Source organism: Gallus gallus, chromosome 4 (genome assembly GCF_016699485.2).
Source record: "Gallus gallus isolate bGalGal1 chromosome 4, bGalGal1.mat.broiler.GRCg7b, whole genome shotgun sequence".
NCBI classification, from domain to species: Eukaryota; Metazoa; Chordata; class Aves; order Galliformes; family Phasianidae; genus Gallus; species Gallus gallus.
In genome coordinates this window covers 66147502-66167484 of record NC_052535.1, presented here as the reverse complement: position 1 = coordinate 66167484, position 19983 = coordinate 66147502, and the positions used below count along the sequence as shown (strand labels likewise).

The 19983-nt window shown below is 42.9% G+C and overlaps 2 protein-coding genes and 1 long non-coding RNA gene across 6 annotated transcripts in view; 1 reads left to right on the top strand and 2 right to left on the bottom strand.

The window, feature by feature from the left end:
- CORIN (corin, serine peptidase) overlaps nucleotides 1–12283 on the bottom strand; it is a 123166-nt gene extending 110883 nt beyond the window's left edge. For 2 of the 3 annotated variants that reach the window (XM_015285490.3, XM_025150049.2), the window contains exon 1: nucleotides 12104–12283. In XM_015285490.3, coding sequence (XP_015140976.2) covers nucleotides 12104–12178 — 75 coding nt within the window. In that variant the 5' untranslated portion in view covers nucleotides 12179–12283. Of the gene's footprint in view, nucleotides 1–7921; nucleotides 8196–12103 lie in introns of those variants that run through there. The other variant, XM_040700259.2, reaches the window with a different exon arrangement.
- On the top strand, nucleotides 8086–16497 carry LOC124417970. The gene is made up of 2 exons (XR_006939284.1): nucleotides 8086–8286; nucleotides 12712–16497. It is a non-coding gene; the product is annotated as an uncharacterized LOC124417970 (long non-coding RNA).
- NFXL1 (nuclear transcription factor, X-box binding like 1) overlaps nucleotides 14972–19983 on the bottom strand; it is a 44076-nt gene continuing 39064 nt past the window's right edge. Inside the window, exons 22-23 of one of the 2 annotated variants that reach the window (XM_004936055.5) lie at nucleotides 17972–18183; nucleotides 14972–15446 (exon numbers count right to left, since the gene is read on the bottom strand). In XM_004936055.5, coding sequence (XP_004936112.1) covers nucleotides 18010–18183 — 174 coding nt within the window. In that variant the 3' untranslated portion in view covers nucleotides 14972–15446; nucleotides 17972–18009. Of the gene's footprint in view, nucleotides 18184–19983 lie in introns of both variants that reach the window. The other variant, XM_003641238.6, reaches the window with a different exon arrangement.

Genomic DNA, 19983 nt, shown 5'->3' with positions numbered 1-19983 from the left:
AGATAGGGAGAAGAATAGTCTCATCTAACTACAGAAAGATTAAAATCTGATTGGACCGAAATTCACAGCTTGTCCCCTGCAAGGTATGGGGACAAACTGATCTCAAGGATGTCATTTCAATATCATGCCTGTGATATTAAGACTCAGAAATGACAAATTACATTAACATTTATGGACAAAAAGCCTACAGTAGTACAAAATTTTCTTTTTATAGACAAAAATTATCAAAGCTATTAATCTGTAAAACAACCTGAATCACAGTATAAGCACTTAGCAAAAGTATGTCCTGTTGCTCTCATCACAAAGCTAACAAATGTTCCAACAAGGAAATATCATTACAGCTGACAATCTAAAGTCAGTACCTTCTGCACATACTGGATTTCTATGTCAACTTCTAGGTCACAAACATCAAAATACCTTGGGCAAGACATACGCTAAAGTACTGTGCAGTGTTTATATTGGAAAGGAGTGGGGAAAAAAAAGACAAGAAATACTACTTTGAAATGCAGAAAGAATGTCACTCAAGGACAGTAAATATGTGGCCTTGTAGAAGTCATTATGTTATGGGGGAATCTGCCAGCCAACAAAAGTTTGTGTGGAAAACATTAGATTATGAGAACTATGCAGTTCTTTTGATGTCCTTGATATTGTTCCCATTCCAAAGTTGAAACAGTGCTCTGGTGTCAGCTTTTGTTATATTATCACCTCTCATGATGCTAGTCTTCAAGTTCCAGAGATTAGATTCACGTGACTATGTCACACATTACAGTTTTCCTTCCTGTGTATGGGAAGAAGGTTCCTGGTTCTCACTGTTACAGAGCAAAAACTGAACATATGAAGGGTCAATGTTTAAACATATGACAGCACGTAAGAATAAATTTAAACATTCTTAGCTCCTCTTTTGACTGGCAATATTTCAAATGTCTAAGAGTGAGTAACAGGAACTGCAAGTGCTCTATGTTTATCAGATCTGTCTTGTTCACATGAAAGCATGAGAGTTAGCAATGCACTTTTCAATCCACAAAAAAAACTGTAATACCATCCTTAATAGTCACTGTAACAAGCAGAAAGTCTAAGATAAATCATCCAAATGAACAAGTAAAGTCATGTGCTACAAACAGGAACAGACAATAAGTCACTGGAAATGAGGTTTTGCACAATTTTTCATTTCAAATGTTAGAAGAATCAGAGAGCCAAGCTGAAATGGATCATCTTAGGAATGGATATTAAGGAAGCAACAGAAATAGGCTATTGAGCAGCTTTTGTCTGCAAACTCAATATTCAGATTTGAGTATATACCACTAATGTAAAAGTGCCATAGTTATTCTAAAAGGAAATAGTGTGGTTTAGGGGGGGGAATAACTTCTTCATACAGCAAGGCAATAAACATTAGCAGCATGTTATTGTCACATGAATTATTATTTGCAAAATGAAATGTATCAGGTTTAAGTCATTCAAGCTCACCGTAATCCTGTAACTTCCCCCAGCAAATTCCACATCCTCAGGAAAATTGCAAATTACTGACATAATACATTCCGAGTTCACTGAGATGACAAGGCCTCCTTTCCCACCTGTGTAATAAAATACTCATCTTACCCTTACTTTAACCACTGGCATATAATCATATTGAGTCATTCCCCTAGTCTGAAATACAAAGTATTCAAGTAAAGGAGACATCATATAAAGCTGGGAACTTCTTTATTTCATAGAATCATAGAATGAATCATAGAATAGTTGGGTTGGAAGGGACCTTTAAGATCATCTAATTTCAAGCCCCCTGCTGTAGGTTTCCACCAGACCAAAACCCCATCCAACCTAGCCTTGAATGCCTCCAGGGTGGGAGCATTGACAACATCACTGGGTAACCCAGTCCAGTGCCTCACCACCCTCACAGTAAAGAATTTCTTCCTAATATCTAGTCTAGATCCATCCTCTTCCAGATTAAGGCCATTTCCTCTCATCCTGTTGTTACCAGCCCTTATAAGAAGTCCCTCCCCAGCTTTTCTGCTGGCTCTCTTCAGGTACTGGAAGGACACTATAAGGTCCTCCTGGAGCCTCCTCTTCTCCAGGCTGAGGAGTCTCAACTCCTTCAGCCTGTCCTTGTAGGAGAGGTGCTCCAGCCCTCCATTCCCATGAATAAATATACAGAAATTTATAGTTGATTCTAAATGCAGTGTTCAGATGGATTCTTATGGCTGGAGTTAACCTGAAACGCTTTTAACATTCCCATCTCTCGTTTTCACTTTAAGTAGTGATAATCACATATCAGAGATGCTTCCTACAGGAGACACAGTGTGAAGTAAGGTGGTTGTTTGCTCTCCAGACTACCACAAACACTCATTGATCAATTGTGTTCAGGTGATCTTTGAAGCTGTTATTAATCCAGCATGAAATTACAAAGTAAAAATCCAAACTGGGCATTACCAGAAGTCATTGTTCAGACTAACTAAAATTCATTTGGTGTTCTTTCTTTCATTCATTTCTGGACTACAACTTTGGGATTCCTAATTCATAACAAATAACTACAGTTCTGGTTTTGATCCAGCTTCAGTTCAAGAAAGATCCAAGGGTAAGTTTACTGAGACAAAATCCAAACATACACAATGAACCATCTGGGTATTTGAGAACCTGCACTGCTACCTGTCAAGCTTTTGCTTTGGAATATGACTGCAGACTCCTTATGCATACCCATCCTTGAATCATCTAGCTGACATACTAACAGCTGTCAGAGCCAGCAACAAGAAAATCATATTAGAGTTTTTATCTGGGATGACACATGCACATGAACGCCATGCTGCCATTGCTGTTTGTGTTACTACCATGCAGCACGCATTCATTTCAAAAGGAAGTCAGCTCCTGGTGGGCCATCTCTTTCACAATTCACTCTTTCCTTTCCGAAAGCTTTGAGGGAGGAATAAGTAGGTCACTCAGACATAAGCACTACAGCCAGGAGAGATGTAGCTCTAAGGAATTTATTCCTCATTTCATTCATTTTTGGGGGGGAAAGGCTCCAGCGTTTTATCTAGGCAACGTAGGAGACCCTGGAGGTACTTAAGGTACTTGGAAAAACATCTATTTAATACTGAAATTTGTCTAAATAAATAATATAATGATTGTTCTCCCTAGAAAGGTTTGATTTAGACATCAGAAAAGTATTCACAAGCAAAACATTTGTTCTGAACTACAGGAGATCCATACTTAACATCTCATGGAAAGCAGAGGAGATAGAAAAGAGAAGAAAATAGAGTACTTATTACTATGGGAGAACAGTTTTATCACCTCTTCAATAGTATCTTTGAATCTCTTCATTTTTCCAAAAGAAGTGCTGCTGAGTAACTTTGCGATGCATATTTATGTATTACATATATTTGCAATTGCTTATAAGTTCCACTGATATAAATTTGCAACTACAACAATGGACTTTCCCATGTTTGCAATGGAATTGTTGAATTTTCAAGAATAGTCAGAATAAAAAATAGTGGAGTTTATGGCAAACACCGCAATTCTAAGCTCTCACTTCTTTATTAATAGCAGCTGGTAGCAAAGATATGTGATGCTGCCATGCCACATAACCAAAGCAAGATTTAGTAAACATATGGAAGATATCAGTGACTTCTCCTAAGCTAAAGTGGAAGACATTCATTTTAAGAACTAAGCCATGGTTAGCATTATCCAGCATTTCTCAGTACCATAACAAGAACATCAATTCAGCCTACCTCAGCAGGCAGCAGGAAAGTGTTTGGGGGAAATGAATATTTAATTAATACAGAATTTATGCTTTGTGACTTATTTATTTTCAAGTTTCTAGAGCTTTCAAACATTACTCATGTTAAGCTTAAACAATGCCATGTTGTTTTTCTGAACACAGAAACCACTTAAATTCCTTCCTGGATACCCACATGTTCAGTGCATGGTGGTTTGTTAAGGAGGTAGATCTGCAAAGGCAATTCCCTGGCTATACATTGCTGACCATCATAATTCAGAGTGCAGGGGTGAAGCTTACAGTACTGGCTTGAAGTTCTTGCTTCGCTGGAAATTCAATAAGCAGTTGCCATGAGCCATCAACACCAGAAAATGGAAGTGGAGACCGTGAGAAAAGAAAAAAATCATAATGACCTAAATTGAGCCAACGAAAAATTCTTAAAAAAAAAATAATTTAAAGGATTAGAAGGATCCAGTCAGAGGAAAACCTCCTCGTGATAACAATTGTCAAGCTAGGAAAATTACAAGAAGCAAAGAGAAATCCTGGCTGCCCTGTGGCTCACAATCAGCATACTAATCACCATCAGCATGTAAATTCTACTAGAATGGCCAGCCTGAAAAAGACAACTAGATTTCATTAACAAATACACTTCTTTTCATTTTTCCTATTAATACCTAATCAGTAGGTTCTGTCTTCTGAACTTGAAGTCAACCAGTACATGATATATCTACCGTGCCTATTGCTCATTATACAATCACCTAACTATTTAAAATCCTAAGCTTTCAACAACATGAGTTGGATGCTAATCTCAAATGCAAGTTAGAGAAATAATACTGTTCTTCTTAAAAGCATTTGTCTTTTACATTGCATACATTTCTTGCTCATATGTATAGTCAACAAATATACAGAGTAGTATGGTCAGACTGGTATCCACAGACAGTATAGCTAGAAATACTACAATTGGAAATAGATAGAAAACACTCACCTGGGTTGCAGACTCACAACAAAAACTCTAAAAGGAGCAATCTCTAGAAAGAGACCCTTCCTCAGTGGCAGTCAACCCTTAAATGGGGTCTAGGAGAGGTGCAGCCAGGCTCCACCCCCTTCCAGTCACACAGGTGAATTGCCTTCACCTGTGCTCCCACGGCTGACTCAGTGTATGCCTCAGCTGATCAATCAGGCTGCAATTCAGCAGTTCCCATACATTCATTGACAGGTTATTCTCACAATACAAACTTCTGCTTAGAAGAAATTAAAATTTTAGATTTGAATGTGTAATTCTAAATTTATGCTAATTATTTTTTTCTGAATTGTGTATAAAAAGGTAATTGAATCTTGACCAAGGACGAGAGCTTCAGCAATATCAATCAAAGTAAAGGCATGGTTTAGAATCAAAGCAAAGTTTCATCTGTTCAGCATAGCTGAATAGTTATTTGTCCTCTTCCCAAAGATGAAAATGGAATTACATAATATCTCACAGGTCAATAATCTACTAAGTGTAAAATGCAGAGGTTAAAATGCATTGATAGGATATCATTGTTATCAAACATCACCTTTGAACTTTCTGCTTCAATAGGAGAAAATTAAGAAAAAGAAGTATATTTTCTGAAAGTATCATAGCATTATGACAGAAATAATTGAAGAGATGACTAGGGATTAAAGCTATTTGTCACTGTCTAAGGTATGAAACAATGAGCTGGAACAGAAAACTCAAGATTAAATGTATTTACAAGGCATTTACAAGGATATAAGCTTTTGGCTATGACTTTAATATAGTATCAAAGATTTTTGGATCACATACAGATTTAAGGGATTTAAAACTTCCATCTAAATCTCTGGAACAATAGCAATCTAGTGAATTATTTTGCCAAATAAGAAAATTTCTACTGTATTTATGGCTAGGACTATTCAGCATCATTGTCATCCCTAGAACAGATGCCAGTTTTCCTCCCATTCACATCTTCACTGGAAATCTGTGAGAATTATATAATAATCCTATCTGTGATGAGGAAAAAGCACATGAAAACCATGGGTTTTTTCTGGGTTCTTAGCTTTTCCGGGTCACTAGCAACACTATTACATATACTCTGACTTCGCAAGGGAGAGGAAGAATTGTTAATAACTTTTAAACACATTCCACCATCATCTCAGACTTCTTTTCCAGCCTTGTCTGCATGCATTACATATTACTTCAACTTATATCTTTAAAACAGCTGAGCAAGAACAAAGCTATGTTTTAAAAAGGCATTTTCTGCTGAATTATTTTGTGACATGCTTACCACATATCATTTGGCAATAAATCAATAAATCAAGATAGCTACTTTGCAATTTCTGATATTCTTTCAGATACATGATCTATCCTATTTTCATCGTTGCGCAGAACCAACATCTTCCAAACAGCAACCCAACTCTCAGCAACGTCTGTCTCTAAGCACTGTGTGACTCCATGAATGAATGGGCTGTTAAAGCAAGGTGGGCTCAGCTGTCTGCATTTCTTCCTGCAAATGGGAATATGCAGGAGGTTGGGGAAAGCCTGGCAACTGCTAGCATGTTCTGCATATACAGTCTCCAGGTCCCACTGGTTCTGTGACCACTTTAACACAGGCAAAATAATCCACACAGCAAAAGACATGACTCCGGAAGAAGGAGCAATGGAAAATAGAGCACATCACTACCCCAGGGAATTCCAGAGCAGATACTACACATTTACTCCACTATTATACAAATACGGAACTGCAGATTGAAGAGACCTGGGATGCAAAGCTTCTCAGTGCTACCAGCAGTTTTGTTGCTAAAAACTGCCCTGACTGATTCCTGGAGCCTAATGAGGAGCAAGTCAGTGATTTTTTTTTTTCTGCTTCACACATAGGCAGAAAGGGAAAAACAAGTTTCACTTCTTAGGAAGTGCTCCCGGGTAACTTTCAGTACTATTGGAGTGACAGCATAGGCTATTTTGAAATTAGGAGTAGTGTGAGGTGAAGGGCAATGACAATCTGGGCAATTATTATTGCTGTTAGATCACTGCTAAATTAAATCTATTTGGTATCAAGAAGATCAGACGTGGAAGATTTTAGCAAATTCATTTTTTAAACATGAGGTTCAGCATATGTCAGAAATTGGAATAGACATAGTCCCAAAAAAGGAAATTCATATCTACCTTCAATTCCTTCCTGCTAAAACTTGGGTAAAGATGACTTAAACGTTCAAAATAAAAATACTTATTTTTTGAGAAAAGGTGAGCCTTGGGATTTAGGAAGAGCAGTAGCTTGTGGGAGCACCTGCAGTAACACAGCTTGGCAATCTGCTTCACAAGCTTAGGAGTTGCCCCCTGTAGATTATGCTATGAGGAAGAAATTAGAAAATCTCATCAATTTGTGCCCTCTCTCTCTCTCTTTTTAAGGCGATAGGTTATATATAGCACATAGGCAAAGATGGGGCACCACAGAATGCATATTGTTGTGGGAAATACATTATTTGTGAAGAGGGGCAGGGCTTGAATCAACAAAGCACAAAGTTTATCACTGCAGAGCAGCTCTGGCAATATCTGTTTTTCAGCCTCTTTTCCTTACAAGACAAGCTGAAAACTACCTCAAGTGCAACAACACTAACAAGAACAAAGAGAGAATTCTAATCTGTGCAATGCTCAGAGAAGCAACGGTTCCACTCTAATGGCACAGATAGAGAAAAGGATCTGATGGACAAGTTAATTCATTCCATCTCCACTTAATTTGTGGATCAAGGAAGACCAAAGAGGAGAAAACCACAGAGGTAATGCTACCTTTGGTCATTTCTGAGTTAATGTACTTTCCCAAGTTGCCATTACTGATGAGGTGGCCGCCAAGTCTCTGAGATAGCTGAGCGGTTGTGTGGGTGCGTGGCTGTGAGCTGAGGCCACCCCAGCACAGCACGCAGGGCAGGCTGGACCCCAGTGGGCACTGCAGGACAGGAGGTCGCAGTGCAGATACACCAAAACTGAAAGCACATCAACAGCCAAATACCACATTCCAGTATTTATTGCAGCTTTTAAAAACCCAAATATTCAGACTGTGCAGGTAAAGCAACCAGAAATAGCAGCGCGTTGATTATATGCATAAATAAACAACGGCAAGCATCTCTTTAACTTAGAGCGGCTTCAAAGCACAGCTGAGGAGAATCTCTCCCTTCGGGGAAACGATCCTCCACGCAAGGGAGGAACGAGCTTAAAATCCTATGTGTTACCTCAGAGGCAGCGAGCTTCTCGCCTCTTTTTAACGCAGCAAGTCCTTGCTCAACTGTTGTCTCGTTGTTTGTGCATTTAGGGCATTAAATCGTTACTTCTTCCGCGTTGGATGATTAGAAAGCACTGGCCTGAAGGGAACTGATGAAATCTGCTTCCTTCTGACAGTTAAAAGGAGGGGAGGAGGGGGGAGAATTCACCGTCAGGGTACTACCGCGGGCAGGGAGGGCCCTCAGGGCAGCCAAACGCCTCAGGGCCGCCGGCGCGAGCGGAGCCGTTACCCCGCGATGAGCCGTGAGCGCGAGGGTCGGAGCGGCACCGCCTGAACGAGCGGAGGGGGCTCCCCAGCTGCGCTATTTTTACGACGGTATGTTTTGCATTCAGACTTTCCATTGCAGGCGTCCCGGGTCAGGGGATCCGCTCTGCCGGGGGAATCTGACAGGTCAGTTATTTATAGAGGGGCGGGGGGCAGAGAGGAGGGATGCGGCCGGCGTCGTGTTCGTCTGTCGCGGGGCTGTAAGCCGGGGGTGTCAGCACGAGCTCTTCCTCGCGCGGCGGGGCCGACAGCGCCGACGGGGAAATCCCAACGGCCCGACCCGCTCTCGGCACCCCGGGGACAGAGCAGCTTTTAGAGGTTGTTCTGCATGAGAAGACCTTCGCAAGGGAAGTTTAAACCTGTGGTCCATTTATTTCTTGGTAGGAAAAGAAGGTGGTACAGAGTGGGAACGTCACTTGGCTGCAGGCATTTAAAAATCAGGAGGTGCCCAGCAGCCACGTTTGGAAGGGTCCAGGTTGCGTGTCCATGCCTGCAACTGCCCTATTGCAAGTCGCCTCACACCCAGCCCTACCAAATCATGGCTGGCTATCAGAAACAAAGCCTTTCTCTGGCCTCATAAGTATCTGTGATAGGACATAAGCAATGTGATAGCACACAAGCATAGTGACAGGACAAGGGAGAATGGTTTTAAACTAAGACAGGGGAGGTTTAGGTTGGATATTAGGAGGAAGTTTTTCACACAGAGGATGGTGATGCACTGGAACAAGTTGCCCAAGGAGGCTGTGGATGCCCCATCCCTGGAGGCATTCAAGACCAGGTTGGATGTGGCTCTGGGCAGCCTGGTCTGGTGGTTGGCGACCCTGCGCATAGCAGGGGGGTTGAAGCTCGATGATTATTGTGGTCCTTTTCAACCCAGGCCATTCTATGATTCTATGATCTGCCAGCAACACCTGGCACACTGATGGATTCAGTCTTCCCATTCAGTGTAGCAGTATCTGCCATCTTTAAAAGCTGACCAACCGCACCAGGTGACAGCCCCATTGTGTGTCATTGCCTCACTGCACACCCTGTTCAGCCTGAAAGCACGAGACCTGGTACCTGTAGCTCCAGATCCAGGTGAGGGTCAAAGCCGCAGCTCCTATCTCCTTAGCAAGTGCCTCAGTCCCTACATTGTGCCTCTTGTATTGGGATGGCCTGACCTTCCTGAAGCTGGGCCTCCATCTGAGCCACTAGGCCACATCCATGGAAGCACTACCTTCCCTCTTGTGCACAAGAGGCTTATGTAGAATTCAGCATTGACTGGTTAGACCATCTGAGTCGTGGTGAGCACAAGGGTTGCTGGGATGCTTCACCGTGTCTAAGCATCCCAACATTGGCTTGCCTAGTCTTGCCATCTTCTCTGCTGGTTCTTTTTTCCACCTCAGCCTCTGAAAGCACTCCTGTCTTGGCCACACAAATGAGAAGAAATGCTACAACTATACATGGGCTTGCTATAACAGCAGGACATTAATGTTCCTCAAGGGAGCAGAGTGCTAAGACCTAAACATGTGTACCAGCTTAGCAAAAGAAAAAGGAAAAAAAAAAAGAAAAAAAAAAAGGAGGGGGAATAAAAAGAAAGAATGAGAATGAAAGAACAAACATTCCTACATGCAAGTAACCATGCATTTTTAAATAATTACTGGCACTGCTTACAGTTCTGGCTTTCCTTTATATCTGCAAACATCATCTAATACATAAGAAATGGATAAACAAAAACTCAGATACATTAAGCTGCCCAGGGTGTTTTGCACATGTTATGGAACACTTTCAGTTGTGACATATTTGAAGCTATCTTATACTCTTGATTCACCACATGCTCAAGTTATCTACCACAGGAACACAGCTGAGTGCCAGCAAAGACTTTTGGAGAAGAAGTGAATGCTTTCTTTGATGCCTTGTAGTTCTGGGATCCAAAAGACTGGGGGAAAAGGGAAGGAGGGAAGGAGGGAAGGAGGGAAGGAGGGAAGGAGGGAAGGAAGGAAGGAAGGAAGGAAGGAAAACACCCACAACATTTTGCCCTGACGGTCCTATCAGGTACTAACAGATCACAAGCAGATTCCTCTAATCTGGGAAAGTGAGCTGTGCAACCTGGCTTGCTGTCCCAAGAACCCACTCAGGAAAACAAGTGCTACTGGCTGTACTAACGGTGCATGAGGAGCGAGGATGGAGCACAGGGCTGAAGGACTTCAACGTTGCTGGGGAAGTCACAAGTATTTTCTTTCTGAACAAGTTTTGGACAGTGTTTGGGGCTCCCCTGTACAGAATGGAGATGGCCAGGGCATTCAGGCAATGCTACCAACTTTTAGAGAAGCACAGTGGTCGGTGATTCATTGCAGTAAGTGTTTAGAGGATACCTAAATATCCCCTGATACTGTCATTCAACTGTGCCTGTACCCCAACGGTTCCAGCACCTGAGAGGCTGCTAACAGCCCAGACTAAGGCATGCATGACAAGAACAAAACTAAGAACTGCAGTTCAGTATTGCTGACGGGACCATCTTTGAGAACATGGAAAGGACATATGTGGCCATATGGAAAAATCCATTCCCATGTTTTCACTGCTGAAAGCTAAGCCCTCCCAAGAGACCCCACGAATGCATTAAGAGCTCTAGGTACTTGATTTCACTTAGAGCTTCACTGCCTCAGCCAGTCTGCTAATAATTTTACATTAAAATAGTTAATTAATTAACGGTCTGCCATGAAATGCATCCAAGGATTCTGCGTTTTAAATCGGTTGGAGAAATGATACAATTAAAGTAATCTTGCCATATTTAGGAACTTCTAAAAACGCCGCTGTGCCGTTTTGGTCGCATATGGAACGATTTCACGGCTCGGGAAGCTCCGCCACCGTCTTTTCAAGTGCAAAAGCTCAGAGTTGGCAAATCGCGTGCGTTACCTCGCTGGGGCACGCAGTGTGCGGTGCTGCCCGAGCGCGCTGACACCGGAGCGCCCGCAGCCTCCTGCCGCTCCCGCCCGCCCTGCGGCGTGACCCGCACCGGCAGACACCTGCTCGGTCGGCCAGAGGTGGGAGGGGCAGCCGCTGCCCCCCTGCGCTGGCCGCAGCGCTTTGGCACCCATACCCGCAGCTCTCCCCGCGACAGCCTAGCCTCCCTTTCACCTCGGTCTTCCCGCCGGGGAGCTGGGAACGCCGTCGCCCAGGTACCCCGCCTCTCCCAGCGAGGACTAACGGCTTGTTTTCGCTTCAAGTTTCCCGGCCCCTGAGACGCTCCGAGGGATGGCCTTCCGCGGAGGGCGGCGACCGGCGGTGCTGTCGGGCGCACAGCCGCGGCAGGGGGTGTCCGGCGGGAGGGCTCCGCGCCGAGGATGGGGTCACGGGCCGGGTCCCGCCGGAGGCCAAGCCCCAACCTCGCTCTCGCAGAGCCCGACCGGACCTGTTGCCGCCGGGCTCGGAGCACCTCCGGCTGCTGTACTGATATTAAAGGAGGAATTAACGGGCGTTTCAGCCCTCTTCGTTTTCCCCGCCGACTCCGCGGGAGCTGGGTCTCGGCAAGAGGCTAGCACCGGGCTGTGGGCGACGCGACCCACCTGCGCCGCGAGTCCCCGAGCTCGGCCGTCACCGCGTTCCCCTCGCGCAACAGGGAGCTCAGGCGGCGGAGTGCCCGCAGCGACAGGTGGGGCGGACGGCCACCTCCCCCCGGCCGCCTCGGACCGCGTCCCCTCGGGCGACACGGCCCCGACCATCACTCTTTCTCTCCGGCCACGAGGCCAGGAGCGAGACTCTCCACTCTGCACTGACCCGTGCGCCCTGCCGCCCACCCGAGCCCCAGGGAATGAGAACAGAGCGGCGAGGGACGGGCACCGCGCCCTTGCTCGCACGCAGCCTGCGGGCGCTTTCGGGCTTGCCTTACCCTTCTGGCGGAGAGGACCTGCCGGTAGCGCTCCTCCTCCGCGGGCAGGGCAGGGAACTGTTGCATGGAGAGCATGCTCGCGCTGTCGCCGGCTCCTCTCCGCTCTCTCCTGTCCCCCACTCTTGTCTGCCCTCGGCGCTGCCGAGCCGCCCGCCTCCCGAAGGCGCACACACGCTTGCCGGGCGCGGAGTGGGGGGCCCCCCAATTTGTCTGCTCGGTGCGCTCCCCCCCCCCTCCCCCCCACTCCACCCGCCCAATAATAACAAACCTCCGCGAGAAAGCCGCCGCATCCCCACCCCTTTCCCACACAAAGGCTCTACCCTTAGGGACAGGCTGAGGGACAGCCTACTTGCTCGTTTCGCCCTCAGCGCCGTCCCCTGGGGAGGGCGACTGAGGTGGGCGCTGCGCAGCCTTCCAGCTGGCAGCGGGGGGCTCATCCGGCTGCGGGCTGGGGCCGGGGCTGGCCCCGCCGCACCCGATCTCCGCCGTACCGAGCTCCGCGTCCCCAGGGCCGGGGCTGCCGCGGGTGGCAGAGGATGCGCACGGCTCCCTGCTGCTCCTTGTGCGCGTTAGGAGCCCGTACCAACTCCCGCTTCTCCCCGAGATAGGAAGTTTCGTGCCTACGGGCGGTCCAGCTCTTCCTTCCCGAAGCACGGCGGAGTGCCTTTCCCGGACGCATCCTCCTCGGCTCCGAAGAGAGGGCTCCGGCTGAAGTCGCGGATGGCGAGGGTTTGTGCATCTCTGAGCTCGCAAGCGCGATGTTCGACTCAGCAACAAACACCACGGCACCACTGGAGCAGTCTGGGACCCTTCCGGCAGCCACAAAATAGCATCGCCAGGACCGGGTCCTGGAATTACAAGTGCGAGCTGAAAGTCTCCCAGTTCTTAGTGTGCGTGTTCCAGTGCTTCTGAAGCAGTCCTTCAAAACGCAGAAAACACCCAAAAAATGTGTTAAAACCATTCGCCATGAGTATGGCTTCTATCCCTAATCACGACTCTGGCTGTCAGTCAGGATGACACCATCCAGATGCAGATATATATATATAAGCAAACCTTAAGTCAAAAACTTTCTCTCAGCTCCTAGCCGGCTTCTGTCCCAAGTATCTGGTACTTTACCTTCGGCTGTAGGGTGCGCCACTTCTCATTAGTGTGTAAAGTTGGGGCATTTTGTGCTTCTGAAGTGCCGCTGAACGTAACTGTATTTCAGTCCTGCACTCTTACCCAACCTAAGTCTGCTCTGGAGGGAGTACAGTATTGGGTTGTTTTTGCTTTTCTTCTTTCTTTTTAAACAAATGCACAAATAGTAGGAAAAGGAGAACAGAAGACAGAAGCAAGAACATTTATGCATTAGGCAATTTGGACATGGTATAAAATAAATAATGCAGGCTATATTGATTTAAAAAAACAAAAGGAATCAAGTCACAGCCTATTGTTACAGCATTCTACAGAGATTTATTAGTGCTGTGGAAAAAAAAAAAAAATCACAGTGAGAGCAAATGAGAACCAAAAATGAAAAGGTATGGTACCTGGCCAGCCTGGCCCTGGTGGGAGGTTGCATTCTTTCAGCAGAAATATTGAATTCCAAACCCCAACCCAATCTTTACTCACAGCCTTGTGGCAACCCACTCAAACTGGAGAGCCACTCTGATGTGGTTTCATAGCTAACAGGATTCAGCCAATGTACAGCACGCAGAGAAAGCCTAAGCTGAGCTCTGCTTTTAGAAGTTCTATGGAAATACTGAGAAACAATTATTTAATCATACTTGGTTGAGTTAAGCCACATGGCCCATATTCATAATCCCCATTTGTTGCAAAGGAGTTGGACTAGATGACCTCTAAAGGTTCCTTTCAACTCTAAGGAATCTAAGATTCTATTTTGTGATTCAATATTGATACACCAGTCCTGGTAGGAACTTGTTTTCTGGTAGAACAACATATAAACATGTCAATGCAGAGTACAAATAGCTCAGTAACATTACCTTTAGTGGAAATGAAGAAGTACGCCTCGTCATTATCATATCATTTGACTTTTTTCTTTTTCTTTTTTTTTCTTTTTTAAAGTTTCATGTTTCCCTTCCTACTCAATACAGACCTCTACAGTATCTCATTTTATCCTTTTTAGAGTGATTGACTGAATTGAAGTGGAAGGGCAGACACAAACATAAACCATCCATTCACTAAAAAAGAGGGCAAATTAGATGCCCGTGCCCAATAACCAGGATGAAATCAGAACAGAAGAGGGATACTGGGAGAGGAACTGCTGTCAGGGTCACACGCAGCCTGCCCACCCAAGAACACCCACCCCATCCTAAGCCACACACCAGAGCAGCTTCCACACGGCTCCAACTTCTGCTGCCTGGCACAGGAACATCCTCAGGTTGAGTGCTCCAACCCATAGCACGCGGACATCACCTGCAGAGGAGGCGGCATGCAGCGCTGATACACTTTGGAACCAGAAGTGCTGAGATGGCAGCACTCAGAGTTCAGTGCTTTAAAGCCATAATCACGCATAGAAGCTTTCAAGAACAAATTCTGGTATCTGCATAGTGACTTTTCCCTCTCCAGTAGTACTCCCAGAGCAAACGTCTAATAAATCAGTTACGTGTCTATTTATGAGGCCAAAGCAATAATCCACTAAATCCACTCCCATTTGTTTCATCTTAATCGGCTTCCCAACCCGTTGTCAGTACAGCCATGAAGGAACGTGATTACGTAACTTCAGCATTAATGTGAGCAGTGAGAACTACTGCTGCCAAAGGAGGGAGAAAAGCATGCCTAGAACTTCCATTCCAGCACATCAGCTGTTATTACCTGGGAGAAGGTTGATGCTTTTCGATACTAGTCCTTGAAAACAAACAAACGTGCAAGTAGCTGCGGATGTGTTTATTGTATGACTTGGTTTTTACATTAAATTAACATACACAAAAGTCTCACTACTGCTATAGGGAACAAACTGACCCAAGGAGTTTTCAGGTTAAAATACTGACAATTTATAAGCACCCCGGTTCAGTACAGAGATTAATGCTAACCAGAATGTGTTCAGAATCAGAACAACAAAAACCCCTCAGAAGTTACTGATTATTTTCTGTTATTTTTTTTCTTTATTCTACATGTATCTGAATATTTTGAAGCATGCCCATCATCGGGCTCATCTCTGATATCCCTCCAACAACCAAGTCACATTCTATCATCTGTTCTAATATATACCTATCAGTATGCTTTTTAATTTTTATTTGTTGAAAATTGTTAACATTCAAAATACTTTTTGTAATCTGAATACTTCATATAGATGATTTCATCTGTACCTTTTACTTCACCACCGCTGTGCTTGCAACACGTGGAGCTTCAATCAAAAACAAAAGGCAAAAAAAAAAAATGAACTGTAAAAATCATTTTAAAACAACGAATAGGAGACAGTGATTTATTAAACTGCAGATTGCTTGAGCCCACACACTTATTTTTATGCCAGTAAACATCTATCTGGTTCAGCAGGCAGAACTATTTTGAATGAAATCTCAAAAATAGGGGTTTTTCACATATGCAAGGATCAGGAGAGAGATGAATCTTTGAAGGGAATATGCTTACATACACACACGTATGAATGGAATGAATTTTCTCATTTGCTTTCTTATTTTAATAAAGATGATCAATCAGAAGCAAGTCTTTTCCTTTTCAGTGTGTCACACAAATATTGCAAAATATGCAGAGAAGTACGCTAAGAACCACTTCAAACATGTAACTCAAGTGCAGTTCATTATTATAACTGTAGAGATTTCTTCTCTTTGCCATACAGGCAAGGAGAAACTTTACATTGTACTTGTTTCAAAGAAATAGCTTACAGTACATAGAAAAATGGCTTTCATTCACATAAAATAAGAGCTGTTTCCACAATGTTCCCATTCACCTTAACCTAAATATTCCAGCTACAAAAGCTTCTTTTTGAAGTTTTGGACAATAGATGAGGTTTTACTTCAGTGAAACAAAAATATCTCCCTCCTTTTTTTCTCAGTGATGGGAGAATATAGGCCCAAGCAGTCACATAATGGCATCACCTCACTTGGTTAAAGAAACAACACCTACATATGCAATTATCTCACAGGCATCAGCATTACAGAAAAGAGTTAAAGTAACAATACGGAAATGATTCACTCCTCACACTAGGAAATAAGAGAATTCAACAGACACAGCTTTGATTACCTGGTGAAATTTCAGCTCTACGCTAATTTTAATTCAACAGCTTTACATACTAAACAGCCTAAGAATCTGACAGAATCAGTAAGTTTTTATCATCACTTTAAAAAAAATATATACATACGTAATACTCCCAAATAGAACTCATTCTTGCTAAAAATTGCCAAATTTTCCTCATCTCTCTTTCACCAAACTTGGGTGGGGAAAAAAAAAAAAAAAATCAAGAAATTGTTCCCCCAGGAACTGCTGCCTTTTGCAGCTTTTCTTGCTTTTCCTGCTGCTGAACCGTAATTACACATTTGGATATCAGCTGAGAATCGACTCCCTTTACATGTAGGCTAAAAACTGACTGAAAGAGCTCTCGAGCAAACTGCAATTTTCTCTACTCCTTCCCACAAACGGTCCCACCTGCTTTTGCAAGCATTTGCAAAGAAACTAGATGCTGAAATTACAATTGCTTTGGGAGGAAAACAAACATCCCACAGTCAGAACTCCAAGAATTGCAAGCTTTGTACCTTCTCTTTCAAAGGATCTTGTAAAGCACTCTTTGGATACACACGTTGCTCAAATATCAGCATAACATTTCCAGCAGAGATTTAAAAAAAAATAAAATCATCTTCTGATTTTTCCCTTACATCCCAAACTAAACTTGCAGCCCTTCAGCTGAGACAATATAGCTTTTCTTGTAATCTCAAAGCCATGTAAACCTTGCAGTTCTACCAATCACTCAATTTCCCAAAGCAAGGCATTTGAAACTGTCAGTAATATTGAGATATTTAAAAGATTAGCTAGATAGTTTTTACAGTACTGGAAAGCACCATCCAGATGGCTTCAGAACAACATATAGTTGTACTGGTACACTATTCAACTACTTTACATTTGTGTACATCTAAGCAATTAGTCAAATGTGACCATTCTCCATAAAAATATAGAAGCAATGCTCTAAGTTTAGTTTCAATTTGCTTTTCTGCCCTTGGTTACATGGAAAACAATGAGAACATCTCCCTCTATGCTGAAAGTACTTCACACCTATGCTCAGTGTATGCATCCATTCACTGAATCAAGTTTTCAGTTGATTTGATTTTGAGGAACCGAGCCCTGAAAAACAACAGCAATTAAAAAAAAGTCTCCAAGGGGGCCCATTTTATTATTTACACTATAGTTGAATTGAGAGGCATTTCACATTTTTCTCTAAAAAAAGTTTCGATGTGGGAGGCCGCAGAATGCTCAAAACTTAAATGATCTGAAGTTCCTCAGTAGTTACAAATAAAAGTGTCGTGAAGGACAGAAACTGTTGTGTGATATAACAAAAGGACTAACTTATAAATACTTCTATTTAATCATACACTAAATTGATTTTATGAGAAACAAATATTCAAGAAAGCATTTTATACTAAGCTATTTTTACTATAGTGAAATGGAGACAAGGAAAAGTAATAATATATTAATAGAACCGACGTTAATGTAGCTCAGACAAATTACATCAGCACTTCAGTGTCGACTAAAATTTACTATTATTTTCAGTGTCTGAATTCAGTTTTGTGCCGTGAATGTAATAACACAAAAGGTGACATTTCTTCCCTCCTCTTCACTTCTTTTGCAAATAGTGTACATACACAATCTATGCACATTAAGTTCTGTTGCATACAAACTAAACGTTCTAAGAATAATAGTTACCTAAAGCCCAACTGAGGTATACTGAATACTGAGATGATTCAGTCATTGTAGACCATGAGCCATGCAACCATCACAACAGCAACTCCAAACACTGGCAGCATAATGAGGTTTTTATATTTTTGCCATGATGACTGTTCAATTTCTACTTCATCTCTTCTCCTCTTATTCTTTCTTCGTCCTTTTAATCTGTTTTCAAAAGCTTCCAGTTCAGCCTACAAGAGAAAACCAGAAATTGTTGACATTGCATCAGGAGTAAAAACAAGGAAACGCAGATTTTAAATAACGTTCCCAAAAGCCACTTATAAAAATAATTAGCAGCCCAAGAAAGTTATATATCTCTTACAGATAAAATGTAGCACCGTATCTCCCATGCTTACAAATTACTTTGCTTCCAAGTGTTAATCCATTGTTTAGCTTCCTATAAAGCATTGCCAAAAAATGCGATCAAATGAAGTCTAACATATGATGTCTACCTCATGTTGAATACACTAAGCCAAAATTAGATTGCTATTTCCATACTATAGGTTAAAAATAGGGAAAAATATTTTCCCATTAAAGAAAAGCACTTGTAAGTATTTAAGCCATTAAAATAACATACAGAAAAGCAGCGGCTGAAATTTTAGAAGACGCCCTTTCTGTAATAAGGATGTATTCTGCTTTTTTTCGTTTAATTGAAAAAAAAACAAACACATGACACTCTTCAAAGAAAGCCCTTATGCTCAGAAAAGAAGCAAAGCAACTAGAAAAAGAAGAATGTCAAGCTTCTATCCTGAACAGTAGTTTCAGGGTCATGTCTGGAATGGACACAGTAGGATCCCCTGACCCCTCTTCTTCCCCCCACCACACTCCAGGAAGACGCCTCTTCTTAAAAGGATATTAGCTCAAGGCAAAACTCTTCTTAGGGTGTGAAGCTGGAATAAAATTGGAATTATGCAGCTTGGATGAAAGAGTATAAGAGTGTAAGAGTATAAGAGTTTAAGAGTGGGACTAGACTCCAGTGATGAGTTGCCATTGGAGCCATCTGATTGCTAGGAATACCTAGAAATACCACAAAAGAAACTGTAGGGGTGAGTCGACACAGATTAGAAACAGAAGAGCTCTGACAAGTATCTGGATTTTTAGTAGGGTTGAAGGAGTCAGGGAGCAGACACTAGCTGCACTAAAAGAGAGAACAGAGATCAGAGAGGCAGAGCACAACAAGTCAGCACCGTCTGGGCAAAAGGCACAAAGTTTCAGCAGAGGAAATGTGGACAGTGAACAGAGCAAAGACTGGATGTGAAACAAAATAAATCTACATGACTTCTACAGCCATGCTGCCAGGAAAAGTGGAACTCAGACAATAAAATAGGTCCATTAAAGAACCAGAGTGTTTTGGGAAATGGGCAGAGAAGCACTCCAGTAAATATAATTTTAATTTGGAGCTGAAGATTGTCTGGTCTTCCTCTACTGACAGCAAATACTTGTCAGCTTCATAAAGCACATCTTACTTCCTTTCTTGTGCCAGATACCAGCAGTAGCAGGAGCAAAGGGCCGGTATAATGTCTGTTACTTTGTAGCTACTAAAGGAAGAAACTGGCACTATTCTGATGATACCAGAGAAAATGTTTTGAGTAGCAGGTTGTAGAACTTGAACAAACCACTTTCAACTAGCTAATCCTCCTTCTGAGAAGAATCTTAATGAAACAACACTGTCTTAATTGTTCAGAAGAGGTTGTTTCTCCCTCCAGTCACATCACCGTTGCTTTCTACTTGTGCTTTCAGAGCTACAGTCCAGCAGCATGCTGTGTGTACAGCAAACACTTCTGTATGCATATTTTTGTGATGGACTGTGACTTCAGGGATGGAAGACTTCACTTACATGTAATCAGGCCTATTAATTAATTAATAATGGCCATTTCTACGGCATAATAGCAAAGATTATTTTAGGACAAAAGTAGCTAATAAACAGTCTTTAAAGCTGCACTAAATTACTGCTGCCTTGTAGCTAACATTGGTTCCTTTCCAATCTGATC